The 25,253-nt window shown below is 37.8% G+C and overlaps 3 protein-coding genes across 4 annotated transcripts; 2 read left to right on the forward strand and 1 right to left on the reverse strand.

Moving 5' to 3' along the window:
- The first annotated feature begins 3 nt into the window (after nucleotides 1-3).
- Nucleotides 4-6,649, forward strand: LOC116298337 (tRNA-uridine aminocarboxypropyltransferase 1). Of its 2 annotated transcripts, XM_031706745.2 has the most exons (11): nucleotides 6-282; nucleotides 361-489; nucleotides 1,594-1,684; nucleotides 2,057-2,086; nucleotides 3,124-3,147; nucleotides 3,476-3,598; nucleotides 4,239-4,300; nucleotides 4,975-5,061; nucleotides 5,575-5,655; nucleotides 5,943-6,002; nucleotides 6,104-6,649. In XM_031706745.2, the coding sequence occupies exons 1-11, from the start codon at nucleotides 191-193 to the stop codon at nucleotides 6,111-6,113; spliced, it is 789 nt and encodes a 262-aa protein (XP_031562605.1). In that variant the 5' UTR covers nucleotides 6-190; the 3' UTR covers nucleotides 6,114-6,649. The 2 variants fall into 2 exon arrangements, with proteins under 2 accessions (XP_031562604.1, XP_031562605.1); XM_031706744.2 differs by having other exon boundaries at nucleotides 4-282; nucleotides 5,943-6,649.
- LOC116298335 (sperm-associated antigen 16 protein) lies at nucleotides 6,588-15,435 on the reverse strand. The gene is made up of 19 exons (XM_031706743.2): nucleotides 15,395-15,435; nucleotides 14,938-14,984; nucleotides 14,803-14,833; nucleotides 14,511-14,578; nucleotides 14,192-14,224; nucleotides 13,626-13,711; nucleotides 13,427-13,495; nucleotides 12,917-12,985; nucleotides 12,120-12,288; nucleotides 11,812-11,868; nucleotides 11,621-11,678; nucleotides 11,403-11,515; nucleotides 11,025-11,158; nucleotides 10,258-10,335; nucleotides 9,923-9,988; nucleotides 8,808-8,993; nucleotides 8,175-8,301; nucleotides 7,689-7,754; nucleotides 6,588-7,116 (listed from the first exon to the last, which is right to left on the reverse strand). The coding sequence occupies exons 1-19, from the start codon at nucleotides 15,426-15,428 to the stop codon at nucleotides 6,814-6,816; spliced, it is 1,794 nt and encodes a 597-aa protein (XP_031562603.1). The 5' UTR covers nucleotides 15,429-15,435; the 3' UTR covers nucleotides 6,588-6,813.
- Nucleotides 15,436-15,891: 456 nt separating this feature from the next.
- On the forward strand, nucleotides 15,892-24,144 carry LOC116298314 (polycomb group RING finger protein 1). The gene is made up of 10 exons (XM_031706716.2): nucleotides 15,892-15,981; nucleotides 16,091-16,190; nucleotides 16,999-17,095; nucleotides 17,214-17,269; nucleotides 17,683-17,754; nucleotides 18,798-18,912; nucleotides 19,241-19,325; nucleotides 19,708-19,806; nucleotides 20,085-20,165; nucleotides 21,041-24,144. The coding sequence occupies exons 1-10, from the start codon at nucleotides 15,967-15,969 to the stop codon at nucleotides 21,080-21,082; spliced, it is 762 nt and encodes a 253-aa protein (XP_031562576.1). The 5' UTR covers nucleotides 15,892-15,966; the 3' UTR covers nucleotides 21,083-24,144.
- Nucleotides 24,145-25,253: the final 1,109 nt, after the last annotated feature.

The raw sequence follows: 25,253 nt of genomic DNA on the forward strand, positions 1-25,253 counted from the left end.
GGATGCTTTTCCATATTCACTCTAGCAGTACAGGTAGAGAAAAAGTCAACGAATTAATTGGACTAAGTGCTCTTTATGGAGAAAAAGAAAGTAATTGTAGAGTGAAGCACCTATTATTTGTAAAAGCCAGAAAGCCTTAGGAAAAAGAGACTGAGTCGGGCCTCGACATCGTGCAATTTACTATTTCAAGATGGCGGCGGATTCAAGAGAATGTAGTTCTAAAATAGAGTCAAAATTAAATCCGTTTTCGGACATGAAGCTTGCTTCTTTTGAGGCCCTAAAGTTAGTTAACGTGTACCATATTTGATTTATTCGTTAGTATTTGAAAAAAGACTAAAAGTTTTTTGATTTTACTTTTAGTAATGTTGAAAGAAGAGCGTGTGCAAAGTGCAAGTCTTCGAGGAAATACTATTGCTACAAATGTTATGTTGTGGTTGGGATCGATCGATCTTTGATCCCTGTTGTCAAACTACCACTTCAGGTGCACATGTAAGTTTGTTAATTTTGTGTCCGATAAATTGTAATTGCTTAAATTTAGAATTTATTCTAGACATGGCCAAAACTTTATGTTTTTGTTTCATATTACTGTAAATTTCTATATCTTGAAATAAGTTTAGTTTAGATGGCTTATGTTTATGATAAACCAATTTAGTTGTACACTAGTAAGTGCTACTGTCTTTAAATAAAGTCTTTACTTGCTATTTACCTATCCTTTTTCAAAATGATATAAAGGTACTAATGTTTTGTATCTTTAATAGACCCCTTTAGCTTGGGCAAAATGTTTCCCCCCATTTGAGACCTCTTGTCATTCCCCCAGTTGTGCATGAGAAGATAAATGAATGTCGATACAACTCAAACAAAGAATCTTATTCTCAAGAGAGTGACAAGTGGTCTGAATAAATGAAGTATATCCACTGTCCCTATCTGCTCAATTTGGAAATTTCAACACTGTGCTCACCAAGGAAGGTCTCATTAAGCAACCAAAACATATGATCGAAAAACACTTTCTTTAAACGATTTATTAACCCTATACTCATCTCTCCCCACCCCCAAACTCATATTTAGTTATCGCTTAGGTTCATACTTTATATTTGCAATGAATATAAATAGGCAATAAATGCCAGCCTTTTAGGATGGAGTGAGAAAATTTTTCTTTTCATTCCCTTGATATACTGCTAGCTCACTTAATCCTTCCTATCAACCTAGGCATGAATAAGAGTTCAAGAGACTGAGTAAGAGTCTGCCCTTATTCTCTTTATTCTGGAGGTTATGCTCATTCCCAAGCACTATAACTTATCTATATTTCTATATCTTGTATTTCATAAGTGCTTGGCTTCATAATTACGTGACCAAACATCTATTTCACCCTGGCCTGCTCTCAGTCTGACCTCTAGCTCAGCTGGTAGAGCATCAGTAGTACAATTCCAAAGGTTGTGGGTTTGATTCCCAGCGAGATCGGAAATTAATTTTTCCGAATTTATTTCCAAGGGTCTTTCGCCCCGAATAACCTCATCCCCAAACACTATAACTTAATATCTATATTTCTATATCTTGTATTTTATAATAATAATAATTTGATATTGTATATCATAGAGTAAAACACCAGCTGGAAGTAGATGGTAAAAGTACTTCATCTCATGCTGCAATCATGGCTGCTGAAAATGTTGTTATCCATGATTTTCCTGTAAGTATATGATTAACATTAACCAATGTATCCTTTCTAAGGATAACCAGCTAATATAGGTGTTTCTCATTACAGTATTAGATATAATGAACAAAAACATTTATATGTACTACCAACTAATAACCTGGTGTAACTAGTTGAACAGAAAAGAAAAAATATAAATGTAAGTCAATCAAACTTCAATCATTTGATTGTTTCAGTTTTTGTAGTAGCCTTGCACTCTTCTGCTTTGTGGGGATAATACGGATGTTGGACATTTTTTTGGACTAGAACAGATTATCTCATTGTATCAAGTGTATCTTTCATTGAATATTGATTAGTACTTCACCCTATAGGTTTTTTTCTGATCCATTCCAATCTTTTCTTTGCCAGGATGTACCAGAATTTAAATCAAAAGAAAAGGTAATTTAGCATAATGTAATGATTTATCTTCGTCATCATCATCATCATAATAAAAAAAATTAAATAATAATAAAAAATAAAAAAAATAAAATGATGAGTTTAATTAGTTAAATGGAATTTGTTTTTAACCAATGCATGTTTATGCATCATAAATCTAAAAAGCTTAAACCTAAACACAGCTTTAGTGCAGTTCATATTCCTGCATTGTGTTTGCATTTTCCTACTATATTTGTTGCTGCTGCGAGTCTAGAAGCCTCTTTTTGCCACTGCAGGACGGATACTTCCATATATGGACTATATGATCCACTGCTTCTTGAAGCTTCTTGTCATAAACAGGGTATGCAATTTCACTCAAGTTCCAAGTTCTTCCTGAGTTTCCTGTCATATTCAGGGTTTCTACTTTCGTATTGACCGAAACTGGTTATTATGGTTGTAAAAAAGCAATATGCGAGATGACATGATAATTGAAACAGGAACTCAGTGCAATTAATTATATCTTTTGTCATAAACATGGTCTACAAATTTGAGTTTTTTTGTCATAAACAGGGTACCCCTTTCAGAATCCCAGCGGAACGCCCCTACCCAAATCCTGGCGGAGTACCCCCCCCCCCCTCCCCCCCGGGATTCTTGCACCTCCAGCTCAATTCAATTCACTCAATTCTTGCTGGAGTGCCTGATGTAGTTTATCAAATCTGGCCTATTGTCCAGGTTCCCAGTTGTGAGGCCAGATTCAGGTTTTGATAAGTGAGGCTGATTTTCCAAAGCCCCCACAGAAATTTGAGGCAAACCCCCATTTGTATTGTTACAAGGGGATCTTGCATCCTGGGAATGTTATAGGCATTCTGGTATTTTCATTGTCTACTTGTTTTACATTTGACATTTTTTGATTAATTGCTGAACTGGAATGTATTGCATATATGTCATAACTGAACTCTTCACATTAATAACTCCAGGTCATATATTTTTAGATCAGTTTTACTGTTAGTTTCTTATTAAAAAATAATGAACCAATGATATTTTTTTTATATATGGACTAGGTTGTTCTTGTGTACCCCTGTGAGGTAAGCTAGTCAAATTATACTTTGTGATCAATTAGAAATTTAGTATAGGGCTTTTAAATTATGACATATTTCTGCATCCAACTGCTAACAAAAACCACTAAAATAAACACTGTTTTCATTAAGTTTTGAAATATAGTTCTCATACTCATTAATAATTCATGAGTAACCAGCCAATTAATGGGCTATTTTTCGGGTCACATGATGTTACTTGAAACCTGTTATATTTATAAGCTTTTGATAGTGAAATTGTAGCATATTGGGAGAATGAACTTGGAAATTCAAGAAAATATCCTGCTAACTGATGTCAAATGTTTTGTGATTTTTGTAGACTGCCTTGACACTCAGTCAGCTTGGAAAACAATCAAATTGTGAAACAGAAAATATCAATCAAAACATTGAAGAAGTTGTCTTTATTGACAGCACCTGGCAACAGGCTCACAAGATAATAACAGTAAGATCAGAAGATTTCAATAGGTTCATTCATAATGTTCCATTATCTAATTCTCAATGACCTTAATAGCTAGAGTAAACAGTAAACAACCCCAAATTCAGTGCCGCAAGGCTGTAGCCACCACTTGGGCAGTGGTCCAGTTTAAAAAAGGTGGTCCTCGGTTTTTTATTCCTGTAATAAATATTTTTTAACAAGGAAAAAATGGTTCTGAAGGTATAGAGTGGTGCGGTCAAAACCTGACCAAACGTACTGGTGGCTACAGCCCTGTGCTCATAGGGCCTTGGGCAATAATAGAATAATGTTCCTGTAAACTCTGCTAATACCTTGCACACTGACCACCCGAAAGCAGATTCCTAAAGAAGAATCAGTACACCAGCGAGGCAGATGTTCCCTGGGAATTACAAATTGAAAAGTAAAGAAAAGTTGCTGTACTTAATATGTCAAGGATTTTAAGAACAAGAGTTTAATTAATCCTAATTATCAGGGCCAGGAGTTCTACGAAGGGTGAATAGCGCTATCCGAATTTATTTTTATCTAAATTTATTGGATAACAGCATCAACTTATTCACTGGACAAGGATTTATCCGTTGGATAGTGCTATCCACAATAAACTGAACTAACTTTTGTTCTTATTTTTTAGGACAAAAGATTAGAAAATATACAAAGAATTAAGATAGAAGATGCAAAAACATATTTTTGGAGGTTGGTTTTCACACAGGCTAAAGCAAGGTTCCTGTGTATGATTCATGTATGGGGATCAAGGGCATAGCAGAAGTACACTCGCCTCTCACCTCTAGAGTCTTGGGTTCAATTCCCAAACTAGCCAACTCGGCATTTAAGACAGAGTAGAGTTTAAGAGTAAACGGTGGCTTCCTCTCTATTCTTCGTTTGCAATAGACGTCATAGCCGCCATGTTGGAAGAATTTGACAAAAGATTTTTCAATGAATTCTTTTGTTATATATTCCAACATGGCGGACATCCCTTTTGTTATTGTGCTCTCTTGGGATTGATTGCAAACCAAGAATAGTAGAGTAGTAGATTAGAGTTTTTTGCTGCCGTTCTTAGCGGGCCCGAACGCTAAGAACCCTAAGAATGGCTGCAAAGTAGATGATGTGAATTTTCCTCCCACAGCACCTACAGTATTAAACACTCCAAATTTCAATTCGATCTGTTAGCTAGTCGTGCCCCGACTTTGCTCAAAAGACAGTATTAATCAACTTTTTTCACCTCAGGATCAGTAAATATGGTGAATAGTTGTTAAATATTAAATGATTACGATATTTTGTCTGACCCAATACTGATAACTCTTATTATCGAAGAAACCTCGTATATCAGGGCCAGGGTGGTTCTAATATTGCGATTACTTTGATTTCAGAACTCAACGTAAACCAAATACATGTCTAGCAACAATAGAGGCAGTTTATTATTTCTTCAAGGAATATGACAAGTACATCTTAGAAAGGTGATCGATAATGGGTCCAGTGGGATCAGAACCAATGCATAAACCCCTTTTATCCGTAATGACTTTATTAGCAGTTCCATGTACACACAGTTGACTCGAGGAGTTCGTCTCATACATGCGATAGATGGTGCCGCCTATCTGTTTCTGTTCAGATCGGGTCGAAACTTACTTAATGCTGCGTCGTTTCCAACTTTCCTCTCTATCTAGTATTTCGAAATCTTACTCTTGAATTTCGTTCCTCGAATCACGTGTGTGTACGTAGTCAAGAACGAAAGCTCCAGTTATCTTCCTCATTTTTTTCAAATTGTACAGAGTTAAAAAATACCCCTCCCCCCTAAAGTTTACAACCAGGGGCGGATACTGGGGTGTCCTTTATTGCACTAGACACCCCACCCCGTAATTGCTCTTACTTTTTTTGAGGCGATGCATTATATCTATATACATGGGAGACATGGTAAACCTCTCTGATCAAATTTTTCATTCATTACTAACTTCTAATGTTTTTTCATTCAGAGAATATGATGGACGATATGACAATTTGCTGTACCTTTTTGCTTTTCAATATCAACGAGTCCAACAAGAACAACGAAAAAGGTAAGAAATAAATTGTAAGTCAGGAAATAGCAGATGCTAAACGAAATCACTCCCAGTATTAAAACATCCGTACTATACGTACTATATATTTGTCTCCCCGATTAGTAGGGCACTTGTGCCCGGCTAGAAGATATAGAGACATTAATAAAGTTATTATTATTATTATTATTACGTTTTTAAGATAATAAGAAATTCTGCCCGACAAAGGGGTTTCAAACTCAATACCCAATGTATTATATAAATGTTCAAACCATTTAGTAGTCAGTTTTTGTTTATTTTATCTCCAGTAAGAGACGGAAAACATCTTCCATGACTGACAAGCAGGCTTGTTGTCAGAAATCAAGAAAGCAAGTGTTGTTTCAAACGTTACTTCTAAAGTGTTTCTTTCAAAATATTTGTAAATTCTATCTTCATACAATATAATATATATATTTTTTCCATTTGATAGGCTGGAGTGAGTGGGAAACATCTGCCAGCATTTCTGTTGGTCATTCGATGATTTTTTCCTTGAGACGCTTTCAGTGCTGTAAAATCCTGCCTCAGCCTGTAAGGCAAAGAACTGAGTAGAATATTATTTTTAAAACCACCGAGTTCGATTGTGCATGGCTTTTTCATTCTCTTTTATTATTTTATTACACAAGAAAAGCTATTCTATTCCTGAACCAAAGCATTTCAAAGTTCAAACTCTAAACATAAGACCCATTACCTTTTCGGAAACATATGTCCTTGTCACACAACGGGTTGCAGTAAAACTCAAGCTCCACCAGGAGAACTGAAGTGGGATTCTATTTCTTTACTTAGCAATCCATATTGATCTGGACTCGCTGTCCATGACCTCATGTTACTGTACCTATATACCTGTTCCCTATTGTTCCGTATCTGGATGAGCTAGGCAGACCAAGGGGAAGATGCAAATAATTGCTACAAAGTAATATGATATATAAATCTTTATTTAACTGTGTAACGAATGAAATTAAAGTTATTAACAATTTCATGTATTGGTGATATAAGTAACTATGACCTGACCTAATACTCTCGACACCATTGTCAAAATGATTACTAAAAGCCCTAATAAATGGCATGGGCAAATAGTCTAGTAACTGATTCAAACTAGCCCACTGACTACAAACAAGAAATATATATAATAACTAAGACAAGTTAGGACCAAACCCGAACAGTCCCATCCGAGCCCGCTGACAGAAGAAATTCTCCAGTCTTGTCGAACAACACGCTCTGAACAGCTTCTTCGTGTCCTGTTAACTGATTCACTCGACCTGTACCAACTTCAAACATTTTAACAGAGCCATCATTACTGGCTATCGAGAGTACACTTCCGCTTGGGTCGAATGCCACGCGGTTGGCAGGGTGGGGACCTAGGTCACTGGTTGCCATGCAACCGACAGTTCGAACATCCCATAATTTGACTACGCCGTACGCATCGCAAGATGCCACGGTATCGCCCTGGTAAACAAATATTAAAACAAATGCTTAATCAGAAGAATTATCAACCATGTAACAAATGAAAAGGAATGCTACGACCAACGTGCCAAGATAAATATTCTGATAATATAGACCTTCAGGTTTATCGCTAACCACTAGGGATCATGCCCAGAAACAGGTCCGCAAACACGGAGAAACACTCGGCATCAATGAAATTCAAGGCAGTTCTTCCAGCAAAAAATTCGTTATGACGCCTTGCTAAATGTCGAAAGTTTGACGCAAAACGCCTGACGTCGAACTGCAGTTTGAGGTTTGCGGTACCTAGCAAGAAGGTCGTAGTCTCTAATATTGACAGGCTTAGCCTCAATTTACATAGGGAAGAGAACCCTTTTGATTTTAATGTTTCCTTGGGTAGATAAACAAGATTTGTCACCACCCTACCTTCATGTTAACATGGCCTTACGAGTGGCTTACATTTGATCGCTACGATCGTTGAGATAACAATATTCACGATTGCTGAACTCGTTTTTGGGTGATCGCGTCGTTCAAATGGAAACCAGGCATAAGCCAGGCATCATGTTTACCATTCTTACCTTGAGATTAAATGTTGCATGGTTACAAGAATGCATGTGACCGTAGAATGTTTGCGCACACAAACCCTGATGAGAGAAGGGGATAAAATTATTGAAATGGAGTTGTTGTTGCTAACGAGGTTATTATCTTTTCGAGAGCATTTAGGTAAAAAGACCTTTACTGATACGGCGGCCATCTTGAATTATGGGATGTCGAGGTAGGGGGAAAACGCGTAGATAATTTATAAACAGAGAGTGGCGGAGTTACGTTTTCAAACATTTCGAAGTCTTGGTGTTTCGCATATTGTTCCAACTACCAGAAATTCTTTTAGATGTGTTTCTCATTGAAAAAAGTAAAGTTATATAAAAAGATATCCTGACAGCTGTGCAGTCAATTTTCCAATACTTTCCCCCTCGGCATCCCATAATGTCTTGATTAAAACAATAGAATTCAAGATGGCGGCCGTATTGGTAAAAAATCTATTGAATCGAAATATTTATGTTTACCGTTCTTGCGTCCCATAAGGAAAGTGTTTTGTCAGCAGAGCTGGTCAGCAGGGTGTTGGAGTACGGTAGAAATGTAATGCTGTTTACAGAATCTGCGTGACCACGGAGAGTAAATCGGCAACGTTCACTAAAAGAACACACCAAAGCTTAGTATAAAATGTAGACTAGACGTTTTGGTATAAAATCAGTTAATAGATTATTAGTAGACTATTAACTATGATAAAGTGTATGAGTAGATGGCGAAACAGCAGCATGCGTACGATTTTGAGATCACAAATTTAGGATAACATATTAGTCCTGGAAACATGACACACGATTCCAATATCCTCTTCGAAAATGACAGCAAACGTTAAATGGCCAAGGTCAGTGGAGGCGAGGGCTTCTAGTGATTGCTAAATGCCGGCATTATTTTTAGCCATCAGCAATAACTTCCAGAAAGCAAGCATCATTGTCATAACAACCATCTTTGTTTAAATGGAGGGTTGTACATTGTTAGTCGAGACTAAACGTCTTTTCTCCTTTATGTATTTTACTTGGGATAAGTGGACCAATCTGCCATTTCTAATTACATGCATACTCCATGCAAGGCACCAAAGTCTAAACATATAAAAAACATTAGTTTGTCAAACGTACCTATTGAGGTCCCATATCTTTGAGGTACTATCCATGGAGCAGGAAGCCAGGAAATCACCTCCTGTGTGCCAAGTGCACCCCCATACGGCATGGGTGTGGTCAGAGAATGTTAACACACATTCCGCTTTAGCGAAGTCCCATATCTTGACCGTACCATCACCTGATGATGTTGCCAGTCGAGCACCACTGAATTATATAGAAGTAAGAAAAGTAAGTTAATCTCGCCACCTGGAACAACAACACACCGTGACAGTGGTGAAGAGCGGTATTGCATGACGTTGGGCCAGAGACTAACTGGAGGAAGGTGGACAAACGGACAGAAGATTGGGAAAGCTGTTAACAATTAGTGTCAGTATGTACAAACATGGAGTCTCGCATTAAGCAATAAAGAGACACAGGTATTCGGATCTAATCCGGACGACGCTACGAACACCCGTGTAGAAGGCTAGAGTCAGTTCCGCAAAATTAGATATTAAGGTGGCTGCCTACTTTTGAACGTTCGAATTGAGCCCACGATGAGCGCGCGCTCAAAAACCGCTGAAAAATCTACAAGATTTTATTGAAGAACCATACGCGTTTTGAGCTTCAACAGGGCAAAACCCTCAAATTTTGCACGGGACTCTATATTTTTTGATAGCTCATTCGAAAAAACTCCTAAAAATGTAGGTTATATCAACATTTTAGGAAAAGCTTAAATCAGGAACACGTGAAAAAATAGATTTTTGTAGGGATTTTTGTTCGACTTTATGAGATTTTTTAAGAGCACCGAAACTACAAAATATGACAAATCAATGTATCTCTCTGTCTTTTTGTCGAAAATATCCATGTATTATTGTAGAATGATTGACTAGCCTTCGTTCATGCAATCATATAGTCTGCAAATAACTATTATCTTATGAATCTTAATTTTTTTCTAATCACTTCGGGTGGCGCAATTTTTACTCCAAAAGCTCGTGCGTAGGCTTCCATTAAATGCTGATTATCTCGAAAACGAGCTCGGGACACCCTATTTTTCTTTCCGGATTTGGAATCAGCATTAAATTTCAATTCGGAAAATCGAAGTTTAAAAAAAAGCTTAAATCAATTTCCAAAAGTAGGCAGTCACCTTAACTTACCCCGGGTGAAAGTCGCAGTCAGAGATCCAGTCTTTGTGTCCTTCACCGGTCATGATGATGTCACCACTATCAAACAAACAAAACATTTAAGTTAAAGAGATACTCTTTAGCTAGAATCTACAACCCTGGAATGCAGAATAGATTTGGGGGATTTGGGAAATCCAGACTAGAAATAATGGGCAATTTAACGTTTTCTAAGACGTTGACATCTCACATCTTCGAGGACATTCTGAGCAGGATGAGATCTCGAGGGCACTAAAATAAATTCCCACGCCCTGGGGAGTGCCCCTGAGAGTACAGTACTATAAAACTGTAGTGTAAATCAAGCATAGTACCTTGGAATAGCCCACATCTTCCAGGATCGGTCATCACTAACAGTGGCAAGGACCTGTTTGCGTGGGTGCAAAGCAAGACTAGTGAAAGTAAATGGAATAAAGTTACGGTTAATTCCTTGAGTATTTATATTTTGTCATTGATTCTCATGGATTTTCATCATTGATATCGTATTCCAGAACTAGACCCTCTTCTATTTCTGTTTATGTTCGTTCTGGTGCGTTAAACGCTCGCGGGCGTGCAAATATGCATCTTCTCTGTACCCACTTTTCAAGTAAACAAGTTCTAAGCCAGGATTGCGCGCGTAAAACAATAAAAACAATTGTGAAAAGTGGATCCAGTCTAGACTATTGATATTGCGGCTTTTTAGACATTTAAAAGAAGTTGAAAGAAGTTGTTGAAAGCTGGGAGCATTTTCATGCAGCCACTCAGTCTTGCCTAGTCTCCATACTAGAGCTACTACACTAGGCTATGCTTATAAAGCACTAGTTTTGAAAGTCCAAATGAGATGCAGCCATACTTAATACTTTCTCAAAGAAAGACAGAGGTAACTCTAAAGGCCGGTTTAGACGGTACGATTTTCGCCTACAACTATCGTATACAACACGCTCGCGCCATCGTACAACTCGAGTCGTAGTGTGTAAATCAAGCCTATAACTCGCCTACGACAAACGCGAGTGTGTTGTATAAGATGGTTGTAGGCGAAAATTGTACCGTCTAAAACAGCCTTAAAATGAACGGTCGATTGTTGACACAAAACCTGACTTACCCACTGACTGGCAGATCGTGTGCATTGATGGTATGTGTCAAACGGAAACCACCTGATCTTGTTAGATGAGCAGATGGGCCTCGGTGGTAGTTTAACATGGGGTTTGTGCGAGTATCGACAGGGAACTCTGAATCCTACAAAAATGAATAAATTGCTGTTAACTAATCAAACCCCGAGGTCTTCAGGGCACGGCTATTCCACGTGATTGAAAGGAAGCTAATGAGAGGTGATTGCACTACCATTTACCCAGGGGCAGGTCCAGGAATTTTAGAAGGGGTTTGTCTAATACAAAGGCTACTAACGATAAACTGAAAAATTTGAGCTAAAGGGGGGGTGACTACCCCTTATACCACCATCCATACCATCCGCCCCTGTTACCTTTGGATGTCGTTTCTCCATTGTCTGAGATACATCTAGTTCACCGGTTTTCTGAGGAGGAACTGGACGTTGCTGAGAAACTTTGACTCTTCGTTCAGCTCCAGCACTGCCCTCTGTGATAGAACAAAAATCGCTTATTGGTCAGTACAAGCATTTGATTGGTGCCTGGTAACCAGAATGCCTGGAACAGTTGATGAAAGAGAGTGAGTGACTTTTACCTGCGATAAGTTCCTTGGTACCCCCAACTTGATGCAGGGTGCATTGTAATCCCGCCACCTGTGATAATCAATAAGGTAATATTGTTGAAGACGATAGAGGAGGGAGCTAAATATAGGAAAATAAACGTTCGTCACCAAGAAAGACGGAGAGCAAAGGCGAGTGCCCCAACCTTGTTCCCCTATATACACACCTGACCGACAGCTCTGTCTCTTTCCAGCTTGGTTAACATTTTTTCCTTCATAGCAACCTAAATAAAAATAAACGGATGAATGAACTGTTACCGCAGCCAAAAGACAAAAAAGGAGTAACTTCACTCAAGTTTTTAAGCGCCTATGCAACGGGAACGCCTTGAATCACGTTACAACAAACCTTGTTGGTAGCGACACTGAGCAAATTGTAATCTTTGCGTTACTTTTATTGAAAAATACCATTGCTTCGCTGCGGTATCAAGAGAAAAATTGCGAACAAGTCACCTTCGAACTAGTGGCTCCAATATACCTCATATTTCTGTTTAAGTGTTACAAGGGTAGGCTCGTATGATGCATAATGCTTCTTGAGTCTCTTGATATCTGTAATTAGCTTATTCTTCTCTTGTACAACTCTCTTGTGATGCATTCGATGGAAGTCTCGTTCCTTCCGTAGTCGTACGAATGTTTGACGAGCATTTCTGTGAAGAAAAAACCCAGAAATACAAAGTTAGATTGATATGGCGAGTGTAAAAACATAAATTACGATGAATTTTATTCAAAAATAGCTTGCTATCAATCTATCCAATGGCTAATCACGATGCTTTTTTATACGGACACGGTATACTATGTCATAAAAAGAGTGGAGTCGTTGATAAACGTTCGACTGGCTCTTATCACTGTACTGAGCCGTAACATGTTGGTCCAGGTCACATTTTACGTGCGACCTGAAATTGAGTTTGTTGGATGTTTGACGTATCGTCTCCATCGTTGCAAGAGTTCTGTTGTGTGTTTGGTGTGTGTATTGTAAGTTTCAATGCGGTGCGATGCATACAGACAAGGAATAACCACTAGAGTAGAGGGAGTGTTCAGTTGTAAATAAAGGCTTTTGCCTGACGATCACATAACGGCAGCCATGTTAGTTGGCAGGAAAAATGCAATCGTTTTACACGAGAAAGAAATCAATTCCCGAGAGCAAAGGGATTTAATCTTTTTGCCATTGAACCACAGGGTACGAAATCCGCTTCAAGAAAGTATTGTCATCGAGATATACATCGAAAGGTTACACCCACCACTATGAAACCACACCCTTTTTTGAAAAATACTTACTCTGCAGCAGATTTGAATTTTTCGACATCCTGCCTTAGGTTTTTGACCAAAGCGTCTAAATGCTGATTCCTGAAACAAGGATTGAAAATAATTACCACGTTATTGAATGTTATTTTGGGAGAGGGTCGCCAATAACACTCATAGTTTACTTGCAGTTTTACTTCTGTTGCAGAGACAAATTCCAGCCTCTATCATGTGCACCAGTATTTGACTATGACTTCCTAAATGTTGGAAAATAGATGTTCAAGCATCCTATCTTGCTGCCAATATCTTTTTTTGTTGTTGTTGTCGGCGCAAGACGCTGTACGATGGCTCCATACGCGCAATTTCGTCTTGAGTTGACAATACAATAAACAATCATGGCAAAACGTAGTCAATGGTTAAGCCCTCTATTAACTATGGCCAAAACAAAACAAAAACCTGCAACTGTGCAAAACAACCTGCACCTCATACCATGGCCCTATAGAGGATGCATTAATGTTTTAAATATTACCATATCTAAAAGCTTACTTGACATAAAGATCTGGTACGATACGGACTTCCTCTTCATTTAATAATCCTTTTTGTCGAAGTTCGTACCTTATTTGGAATAAAAAGTGATTTTCAGTAACAAAACAAATTCTCTAGTTAAAAAATGATTTCTCGAGTCTGAGATGAACATGATACTGTGCGTCATCAGTAGAGTCTATCAGTACATGTATTCCCTTACCATTCTGTCTGAAAACAGTCCAATGTTCTATTCATTCCCATCTTTACCAGGAAATTTCTCACAAAATCTTCAACAACTTCTGGTCTCTATCAAAATGGATAAGATGAAAGAATGATAATCATCTGCAAACTTGTCAACATCAGATAACCACTCCATGCATTCCTCTAAAACTGTTACAGCCAGTGTGCATTTTGAAATGTTTTTAGAAATCAGAAGATATACGGTATTAATATTAGGCCAGTTTTTAGTGATCAATCAACAAGTTTTTTTGGTGTGGAAATGATAAATGAAAGTTGTGAGCAACACATAGGTACCTAAGTTCTTCCAGGGTCAATCTAGGGGATTCCTTAGCATAGTTTTGAGTAGGGGGGGGGGGGGGGGGGGATGAGGTAATCATGATGGGCAATTGCAACTGTCATGTCAAAGCTTTAGGTAATTAATAACAGAAATTTAATCATTTTTGGTTAAAAATGTGGAGGGGGGGGGGGGGGGTGCTAGGCTCCTCCAAGTCCCCCTGCCTCTGTGGTCCTGTATTGAATCAGTAGAGATGATTTTTAGATACTTACAGTCTTAATTGATGCACTGACAGGTCCAGATTTCTAAAGAAGTAATGAAATGTCAATTAATGAAATCCAGCTTAAAATCATATAATAGATATTAACAGGAATAGCCTGTGTGCAGCCAAACTTTTAAACTGTTAAAACAATGGTGAGTTGAAGTTGGTCTTCACACAGGCTGAAAAGGAACACGGATGGCCAACCAACATCATTAAATCATTTCTGCAGGGTTCTAAACTGAAAAACACTCTGCATCTAGTGGAGATATATTTTCTCTACATACTACACAGTCATATACAAACAAGTAATAATTACTTATTGTTCTCACCAAAAGTAAGGTGTCTGTAGATTTCTCTTGTATTGTCTTCACTGCAGTGTCAAGATCTTCATCTCCCTCTGTTTCAAACAAATGTAATGGATAAAGCACAAAATGTAACACAAGGACCAGTGTGTATTATTATATGAGCTAAAACATTGCCTTCTATTGCCTGGGTGCTCTTTTCATTTTCTTTTCATTTCCAGGATTCATTTAGACACAACCACTTAATTCAAGGGGGATGGGGGTAGGGTGACATGACCTATTAGTGCAAATGGTTTGTTGCTTTATCAATCAAACATACCTGTAACTGACAAGTCATCTTCAACAGGGACCTAGAATAAACATGATGAAAAACAATATTAGAGGTATATTCTAACCATTTTTAATATCATCATATAATAGGATTTTCAAAAATTTATTGTAATTATGTACTAACCTCATCATAAGGAAATTCATCATCGCTGTCATCTGCGACGGTAACCTCTGTGTTTTATGATAGTCAAGAAAACAACTGATTAAAATGATTAAATACAGACACTGAACTAAGTATTCGTTTTAAAGGAGCAAAAAGGGCTAGAATGAAATATTCTTTCTGCATTATTAACTATTAAACTTTCAGACAATTCATATATATATTTGAAATGAAAATTGTATAAAAAAATAAAGCAGAAAATCGTCTTGAAAACAACCTGTGAGATAGATATAGTCAAGACAAGAGCTTTCAAAATGCCCTAATGAAGTCAAGATCTAAACCTCATTATCTCGAAGAATTAAGATCGGATATAGCTAAACGAAAGATATGTTACAATCCATAGTATAAGGCAAAATATTAATGTATTTTCGTATTTAAATGTAACCCAAAACCTTCAAGAATTGCTTTGTAAAAAGGATACGTTCGAGGTAATAAGCAGCCTCTTCGTCCGCCATGTTTAGGATTTACCCTCGTTACCATGGTAATCAGTAAAGCAATCTTTGTGGCCAGCTGTATGCCAAATAGTAAAAAGAAAAATAAGGTATCAAAACACACCCATCTGGTAACCCTGCCTACTCGCCTTCATTCAAATTTTAGGAAAAGCAAAGGTTTGCTAGAAGGCTAATATTTTACGAAAATTAGCGTAATGATAGCCAAGAAAACAATGCAGATAAACCAGATAAACTATTTATTTTTGCCTTTAAATCGACGTGCGAAGGTTTGAGGGCCTTTGGAATAGAACATGACCTGCATATGCTATCTGCTATCCCTTTATTCTTTTTTTTCGGGATGAGTGGAGTGGGGACAGAAGGAAAAGGGTATTTTCTCGCGCAACTCGATCTGACCCGTCTTACCACAGGTATCCCAAACCACAGGAATACCACCATTTCAGCGCTGTTAACGTTACGTCGTCGTTCCATCGTTCCATCGTGTGAAGACGGGATGTGTCAATGCTAGGTGTTCTTCGTAAAGCGGAAAAACAAGGTCATTTTAATGGATTCCCACGAGGTAAAGCATAAATATTATTGCCCAATATATAAATCGTTCATTATTCTCTTTCTACGAACTTTTCCTTATGGGTTTAGCTAATTATCTTGGTTTCTGTTATTTCCTCAAGGTTGTCATAAAACTTCGGGACTTGAACCCTCATCTCGTCTGTAGTTTGTGTGCTGGATACTTCGTAGATGCTACAACTATAACAGAATGTCTTCATACCTGTTAGTATATGAACTGATTATACTTCATGATACTTGCAATACTATATAGACCATATGTATTAGACCTAATATTCAGCCTGTGGCGCAGTGTTAATAGTTCTCCCGGCTTTGGTGTGGAAGGTCGGGCGGGTTCGATCCCTGGTTCATGCCAAGATTAAGTGCCAAAACTCCGGGCTCTTTACATTGGGGATTGTGAATCCTTCGTGGCTAGGACCACTAATGTTAAATGGAGGTCCCGTTTCCAATAAGATGGGAACGTAAAAGAATCAATGAGAACGCCACAAAACCCCGGCCGTGACCACTCTCAGTTCCAAGTATCGAATCTATAGGTGAATGAGGCTTGGGTATAAGTGTATTACGGCCACTCAGCCCTTTAGTACTAAATATGCGAGCACTGAACATGCAGAAAGCAGAAAGCATATATATGATTAATATCCCAAAGCTTTTATATACAGTTATTCCAAAAAAGGTCGGAGAGGTGAATGGTTATCGGTGATTGTTGATTGAATTGCATGACCGAAAGAAACCGTGGGGTAAAAAGAATTTGTTTATTATCATTTATTAAATACTTTAGAAACAATGTGCCATTTGGTGAAGACCTTTGACCGCCAGTTGACGCTGTTGGTATTCAATTCATTTCTCAGTGTAGTGGTACCAAAATTCCTTTCGGGCGTCTAATTGGCAATAACCTATCACCATTTGCCATTCTTCTTATCAACCTTTTTTGAAATAGCTGCTTATACCCTGCTACATAACCTTACAAAAGCAGGTTTTTTAGTATTCATAGTGTTATTTGTTTCTTTTCCAGTCTGCAAGAGCTGTATCGTGAAATACCTTCAAAGTAGCAAGTGTTGTCCAACATGCAATCTCAAGATCCATGAAACACAACCTCTAGTTAACCTGCAGTAAGTTGTTGGAGCATTCTGGGATTGTTGTGGGTACTGTCATATCACAGTGTTGTCTGGTGTGTAGAAAAAAGGTCACTCATTTATAAGCTTTATTTACCTGATGCTATTTTCATAGGCTTGACAGAACAATGCACGATATTGTACTCAAAGTTGTCCCTAATCTATTCAAAGGTAAGTCCTATTAAACACTGCTATGTTCTCTTGCAAGTTACATTTATTCTTGGGGTGGAGCCATGTGACTCAAAATGCCATGTTGGTTGATCTAACAAGAGAAGCTAATCCTTTCTTATCGTGAACCAAAATGACGGCTATGATGTAACATGAGCCCCAAAAATAGTGATGTAACTTGCAAGCCCTTCTGGTAAAATAGAGTTATATATAATACTAGTCCAGGCACATCGAATGGTCTGACATTTTGGGATGCATACAAAAACTATCCCCCAGCCCTTCATGGTCACACCCATCCAGTCAGCATAGTTATCTACTCCATCAATACATATCTCTCTAGCTACCATGTTCCCTTGAACTACATCATTCCACATATATGGTTATAAATAACTTGGAAACATTTTTTTAAATTTCAGATGAAATGAGAAGGAGACAAGAATTTTATGAATCTAGAGGTCTTCCAGATATTAAAACTCATATTGCTTCAGGTATGATTAAACTAGATCTATTAATTTGATATAAAGATAATAGGAGTCATTAATGTGCATACATGTGAAAAAGGAAAAATGAATGCTTGGAAGCAAATTGAATAAAATTGTAGGGAAAAGCTGGCATTGCATAGCTGTAGTGCACTTGCCTTTCACCTATGGGGTCAAGGGGTAAATTCCATGCTCAGCATCGCATGTCAGTAAAGTTTGTCAAGTCTCTACCTTTATTGCAAGGTTTTTCTCTGGGTTCTACAATTTTCCTCTCTCCACAAAACCACAAAAGGGATGTTTCATTAATTAGAGGAGGAAGGGGTGAGGGCTGGTGCAAATAGGGGGAAGTGCCATTATTTCTCATGATCTCCTCCTTGATTCCAAGGTTTTTCTCTATGTTCTCCAATTTTCCTCCCTCCACAAAACCTAAGTGAAATGTCATTAATTTGGGGAAGGGGGGGGGGGGGGGATGGGATGGGGTTGCATGACTACACTAATAGGGGCTGCATAGGAGACTACATACATCTGATCTTTAGTTGAGATTTAAACTCCTGACACCTGGCTTGAACTACACAGTGATGAGAGACAGCACTGTTGTATCACATGCAACCAGGGTTGTCAATAGAAGCTGGCAACTGGCAGATTCCGCCATCTACTCTTGCTAATTCGGCCGCCTACTCAGCCAATTCCCAATTCTCTCACTAACTCAGCCGCCTACTCAGCCACTTCCCAATGTAATTGTAAATCTTGATTAAAGTTCTTTAAACTAGCAAAATGTGTGAATAAAATAAATTTTAACCCAATCTTTGTTGCTGTGCTATGAAAACTGCCACACAATCAAAACTACAATGATCGTTTTCCACCATCTTGAATTTTTGTGAGAAAAGTGAGACTGGTGACAAGTATGCCTCGATTACATGCTCCAGTGATTTCTGGTTTACCGCCTATTTCAATTTCATAACCGCCTACCAAAAATTTTATTGACAACCCTGATTCCACCCAGCTTATCTTCTTTCTTGAATAATAACAAGTCCTCAACCATATTTCTTTAGTTCCAGAAGAAGAAAAAGCAAAAGGATGTGAAGACATTGTAAAAAAGGACTTTTCAGGACATAGGAATAGCTATAGAGATGACAATCTGGTATCTCTTTGTTTAGAAAGGCTTGGGTAGGTTAATTTGATTTGTCAACTGATTGTAATTGTAATTATTTTTTTATCTCAACAATTTTAAGAAGGCTGGCTTGAAGCGGATAGATGAATGCTTCAAGTAAATTTTTTTAAATGACAAGTAAATATATATAACATTAAAGAAGACCCTTGAAATATGCTGTATGGCTGCAAAAACATATTCTGAAAGCAGAATTCAGTTTTTGGAAAACAATCCTCTGAAACAAGGAGCCCCAAAAATTTGTTTTTAGTTTCTTTAGATTTCTAGCATATTTTGATGGATATATATCAGACAGTAAAAGTAAAACAACTTAGCATTTCGTTTCAGATATGTAGATGAAGAAAATATGGAAGAAAGTGAAAATGAAGAAGAAAATTGTCAGTCATCATCACCACAGCAATCAGTTACCAAGGTGACTAGAAATAGCAATAGTGCAACGTGTTTCAGATTAAAAAAAAGACAAATTATAAGGCATAGTCCCAGAAATCATATATCCCCCTTCTCCCACACACACACACACAAACGAATTTGGAATTTCCAAGGGGTGGGTGGTCACAGAAAGAACAAAATTATAGTCAGTCGAAATCTTTGAGTGTTACATTCTACAGTTTTACAGTCAATCTTAATTCTTTTGCTGCATGATATCATCTACAAGAACATAACCTTCTAAGGTCTGACAATAAGTCATAATTGACCTAAAGAGTGTGAATGAAATATGTATTATGTATATATATTTTGCCACTGTAAAAGATATGCAATTTTGTTAATTTTGGGGTCCATTTTTTAAAATTAAGGTGATAAGGAAAAAATACCTAAGATGTTCAGTAAGAACAATGGTCCTCCATTTACAAAGGTACCTCAAGGTCAAGCTACATGTGTCTAATCCTAATCAGGTTAGTTAATAATGTCTTGCTCTGAAGATTGTTGTATTTTGGACTCGAGGGAGGATTACAAGGGATGCAAGGGTGAATTTCAGTAGTCTACAGCCTCTGCCAGAAATTTTTATTTCTATTTCTTATGTATCATTTGAGGAAAGGGTCTAAAGGAATTTTTTGTAGCAATGTCATAATGCCTCCCCCTGGTTTTAGTGAAATGTTTTATGAGACACCCTACATAAACATCTTACTTCAGCTTTTTTGAATTTGTAATAGTGTTTTAACCTACTTTTTAGATTGAGATATACTGCAATGATCACATTATTCATCCTTGTCGAACAATGAAATTCATATGGATCACTGAGTGGCTTGACAAGGTGAGTTAATTTCAAAGCAATCTTGACTGTTATGGGTGTGTACTGTACGTATTACACCTTACTCCACATTACAACTACAGTCCCTCTCCCTCTCCCTCTCCCTCTCCCTCTCCCTCTCCCTCTCCCTCTCCCTCTCCCTCTCCCTCTCCCTCTCCCTCTCCCTCTCCCTCTCCCTCTCCCTCTCCCTCTCCCTCTCCCTCTCCCTCTCCCTCTCCCTCTCCCTCTCCCTCTCCCTCTCCCTCTCCCTCTCCCTCTCCCTCTCCCTCTCCCTCTCCCTCTCCCTCTCCCTCTCCCTCTACCTCTCCCTCTCTCTCTCTCTCTCTCTCTCCTCTCCCTCTCCCTCTCCCTCTCCCTCTCCCTCTCCCTCTCCTTCTCCCTCTCCCTCTCTTCCAAGGTACTCTGTTTTAAGGATTCTAAATCTTATCTAATAGAAACTAACCAAATGTGCCATGCAACGAATGGTTTCGATACACCCTTGAGCTAGTCCAGTATTCCTTGGCACAGGAATCTCGTTAAGGCAGAAATCGTGCATTTTTACGCTAAGTAGGACCGAAAAAATGCATATAAACAATTTTGATGTTTCCAAGCTGGACTTACTTCTTTACTTGTTGACTAGGGCTTCCAAAAAATATAGTTCCACCAACACAAATGCAACTGGGACCCGTATTTGGTGTCAGCATCCAGTTTGAAAACCCCTAGCACAATCCCAGTTTATTCTTAATAACCTTATGACATTTTGTTGGACCTAGTCTTTGTATGCGTATAATGCAGACAAAATGACGGTTTATTATCGGCAGTTAACCTGAACAGTTATTGCAATCATTACACTGTTTCGTTCGTTTGCGAGTAGATTTTTCAATTTTTTCATGTTTTAGAAACCACCTCTTGTATTGCATTATAACATCAAAGACCAGTGAAGAAAAGACATTCATCCGTCTTGGCATCCTGACCAAGTGAGGCATGGGAACAGGTTGCGGCTTTCCCTCCTTGTAAAAGCTCGCATGCGCAAAGGACAGAGGGTGCAATGTTTTCGGTGCGACATGTCTTTGCTGTATAAAATGCGAAAGTCGTCTTGCGGCGTGAAGATTTAACATCAACTATCTTATCTTACACAAATGTTCTGACGCATACCAATGCATCCCATGTCATTGCAAAGGTGCGCAATTGAGCGAAAATTATCTAAATCACATGAAATTTCAAATAGCACAAGAAAGAAGTCTGCCTATGGAGTGGGCTACCTACGGAGTTTCTCAACAAGTTTCACATCAATCCATCAGTTATTTTTAGTCAGCGACTGAAGAGAAACTAGTTCCAGAGCCTGCGCGTGCGTCGGATATTCTTAGTCAGCAAAGAGAAACTAGTTGCTCCCCTTGAGAAACAGGTTTTAAGAACAAGAAATAGAAAGAGATTTTAAAGTAAATAGGAAAACATCTCTGTAAATCGATGCATTTTCCCTAACACTAAACCTATTGATGTTCCAAACGTGGATATTTAACTCGGAAAGAACTGACAAAACCAGATATGAGAAGCGTCTGATTAACGCTTAATGTTTGGACAGCTATTTGACAGGCTACCCCTCAAAAAGCAAAGCATTATGGTTTATATAAAGGTTCAAACGCTAGGGCGAGGGTTTGCATTGAAATTCAAAACCGAGGGCCGCAGGAGCTCGGTCTTGAATTTCAATGCAAATCCGAGCACGTGCGTTTTAACTGGTTTAAAAAAACAATCAAGCCCTATTTTTAATGTTTGATGGATGGTTTGAATTTCGATGGAAAACCTGTCCCGGGTTTTGAATTCATCCCCGCTCTCCCCTGTTAGTATCAATGCTGAATTCAAAACACGGGACAGGTTTTCCATCGAAATTCCAATTCGACATCAAACAATAGAAATAGGGCGTGATTGGTTTTTAAGGTGAAAGTAGAGAATAGACCTTTCCCGAATTCGCTTGACTGATAAAGTCGAGGCTGGACTTGATGAATAAAATAATCTCGAATAAGTTTAGTCTCGACTTCAAACCATTGTTTCATGGTCATTCAAGCGAATTCAGGAAAGGTCTATTGCGTGTTTCGTTCATTTTAGTATTGCTTTGTACGAATGACATAAATTGGCGAAAATAGTAGGAGAGAAAAGACCACTATGTTCGTCAAGGGATAATCTGATGCTTCTTTGAAAACCCTGACTTCCTCTTCTTGTTGAGCTCATTTTTTAAAAATTTTCCATAAAAAGTTTTAGTAAATTTGGTTCAAATGTGCGCACATGAAATCTATCACTAAGGTCATAAAACGGGATGTCGGTATATCAAAATTTTCTAGACTTTACAACCTTGATTGGATTATATAATTAGTGGCTGTACCTGAATATGAAGCGACTGAAAGGTCGACTTTGTAAGAGAAAAGAACGCAACAAGGCGGCGGTTCTAAATTGTCATATTTAAACCATTAAAACGGCGTTGCTAGAACAATAGTTCCATCTGTACTTTCCCTTAGGAGTTTGGAGACCCTCTTTTTAGCATAATGACTTAAACACTAATTATTAACCAATTAGTTTTTTACTCTAACCAACTTGTTTGTTCTCTACTAATCTATACTAATAATAAAACATTAATTTATTTGTAAATTCATCAGAAAACTACTGCGCGCGTCTGTGGAAGCAATTATAACACCGTTTAGTAGGATTAAACCGCGCCCTCTTTATGCATCTACCGAGGAAGGAGCTATTTTAAAAACGCTTGTCACCTTGTGCATCATAAACAATTATGAGTAAACTAATCTCTAACGGATTAAGTATGTGGGAAAATGCGAAGAATTAAGCTGGTGGAAGATAAGTTTGTTTGACGATGGGATGGTATATTATCTCGGTGATAAATAGATAGTACTTGTTTCCATTTGTTCGCAGATATTTGGTGCGCGTAATCTTTGAATCATCACGTTCTTGCATGGTATTCCTATATACGTGGGTGTGTCGATCTTCATCTGTAAGATCAAAGAACACCGCCTCATCTTTTTCATTTAATGAGTTCAATACATGATTTTTGAAATAGGCCACTGTAAAAAGATGGATAGAATAGTCATTTAGCTATAAGAATGAATAACATCTTTATTCACTACTAATACTGACTACCCTTTTACTGAAAGAATTCCTAACCGCAAGCCAGGCAGTTTCAGTCATGTCCTTGGCAGACAATTTTTCTTTTAAATTCAGACTCGATATTTTGTAATAATAATAATAATAGGTATTTATTCACATTGATAAAATACAATAAAGTGGTGCGCTAAGAAACTAAAACGAAAAAGACTAAAATGACTAATATTTATAAATTTTAAAATCTCTTCTAAAATCTCTTCTTAAAACGTTCAGTGTTAACCGCAGGCATTGTAGTACTAGACCTTCTTAAATTATGTGAACTAATTTTGGCAATAGGCATTAATATGTTTAAAGGATTGTTGTCAGCTTTCTTAACCTTGGCTGCAATTTTCTTATCTACATTTTCTAACATGCTTCTGATATCCTGATGCTGTGAAATATACCGACGTTTATAACATCTATCGAGAAAATACTGAACACTATTAAGTTCAGGCAAAAATACACCATAAACTGAAAGAGCGTAATTGATTCTCGATAGTATCAGTGTTTGAAATAACAAGTAGTGATCTAATTACATAAAGGGTCTTACTACATTTGTCACTGCTTTAGGTGGTTTCTTACAACATATAGTAACTGCACAGTATCTACAATTGTTTACAAAACAATGGACAAGACATGCAAGCCAAAGCTGCTGGCGTCAAACATTTTGGTTGAATTCCGCTAATGGAAACAATCTAAATAATTATTTCCAAAAAATTATATGGTCTCAACAAATTATTTCAGTTTAGTTTACTGTGATTAATAAATACTGAATAACAGTTAACAAGAAAATAAAACAAAGGTGTGGCAGGGAAAAGGAACAGAACGTTCGTTAGCAACCTAGCCCTGAAAGTCATTTTAAGTCTATTCAATGAATATACTGCTCAATATATGATACTTTTCTTGTATGTTTAATGCTACCGAGGTTTGGTCCTGTATGAGCCCATTTTCGAACTGCTGGATGTTGTGGTGCGCGCGTTTTTGTAACTGAAAATCCATGGCAAATTAATAATGGTTTAATTTTTTATATAGCGTTCACTTAGACCCTGATGATGATGGTCAAAATGGCCGAAAGCTCGCCATTTAACCCACAAACTAAATGTATGTAAAGCTCATTGTTGATTATGACCTTATGTGCCTGCGTACAATCGGTAGAATCTTCATAAAAACTTCTCGTATTAGTGATTTGTATTTTTTGCATCCTTTTAGCACTAGCCTATCTTTCTTCCTAGTCATGCAAACAAACTACTTTCTTGCAATTTGTTTTGCATGGAGAACGCGGGACGCTTATTTTCAAAGGACGGTCAATTATGATGTAAGCTTAAAATATGGCTAAAAACCTTATGCTTCTCGTTTTCAGTTATGTTGACCACTTCAAACAGTAGCTATTAGTTTTTTCATTCAAAAAGTAGACAGACGTTTTAGAGAACGCGCGTGCTTTTGAAAACTAAATGCCGCTCGTTCCTTTTTTTACTTGTTGTTCTAATATCAGCATGCTGGACAAAATTAGCTCGGGATACTACATTAATATCAAACTGACTGCAAAACAAACTGTAAAGAGCTGTTTATGCAAATCATAATATTCTAAAAACGTAATGGCGTTTTCAAGTGAAGTGAGCACACCTCTTCATGATGACCACTTATGTCCTTCAGTGGAAGTTTTCCCTAGCAAAGAAACACTAAAATAAAACATCTCCAAGCCGGAGCCTCCATTTTAGATATTCCAACTTTTGCCACGACGTTTGTGGCGAAAGGGAAACCACTACAGCATTGGACAACTACCACGAACTCGAAAGAACAGTGTCGAGTATTGTGGAAGGAGGTCGGATCATTACTGAAGAACTATAACCAAAAAGCAACTGTACTCTGTAGAATTCTACACAGTGGCGAGAGGCTGCACTCACTACCCGTGCATTGATCTGTTCTTTATTCTTAAATCAGAAAGCGACACTGTTATACTAAATA

This window comes from Actinia tenebrosa, unplaced genomic scaffold (assembly GCF_029948245.1).
Source record: "Actinia tenebrosa isolate PJP-AT-01 unplaced genomic scaffold, QUT_ActTen_1.0 PGA_scaffold4__44_contigs__length_22323623, whole genome shotgun sequence".
Taxonomy (NCBI): domain Eukaryota; kingdom Metazoa; phylum Cnidaria; class Anthozoa; order Actiniaria; family Actiniidae; genus Actinia; species Actinia tenebrosa.

Coding starts and splice junctions, on each gene's coding strand:
- LOC116298314 (XM_031706716.2), top strand. Junction 17,270..17,682: donor TGTCCCTAATCTATTCAAAG/GTAAGTCCTATT, acceptor TTTAAATTTCAG/ATGAAATGAGAAGGAGACAA. Junction 17,755..18,797: donor TAAAACTCATATTGCTTCAG/GTATGATTAAAC, acceptor ATATTTCTTTAG/TTCCAGAAGAAGAAAAAGCA.
- LOC116298335 (XM_031706743.2), bottom strand. CDS start 15,428: ATGGCGGACGAAGAGGCTGCTTATTACCTCGAAC. Junction 14,985..15,394: donor GGCTGCTTATTACCTCGAAC/GTATCCTTTTTA, acceptor CATAAAACACAG/AGGTTACCGTCGCAGATGAC. Junction 11,869..12,119: donor CACTTAAACAGAAATATGAG/GTATATTGGAGC, acceptor ATTTTTATTTAG/GTTGCTATGAAGGAAAAAAT.
- LOC116298337 (XM_031706744.2), top strand. CDS start 191: ATGGCGGCGGATTCAAGAGAATGTAGTTCTAAAATAGAGTCAAAATTA. Junction 283..360: donor GCTTCTTTTGAGGCCCTAAA/GTTAGTTAACGT, acceptor TTTTACTTTTAG/TAATGTTGAAAGAAGAGCGT. Junction 2,087..3,123: donor AATTTAAATCAAAAGAAAAG/GTAATTTAGCAT, acceptor TATATGGACTAG/GTTGTTCTTGTGTACCCCTG.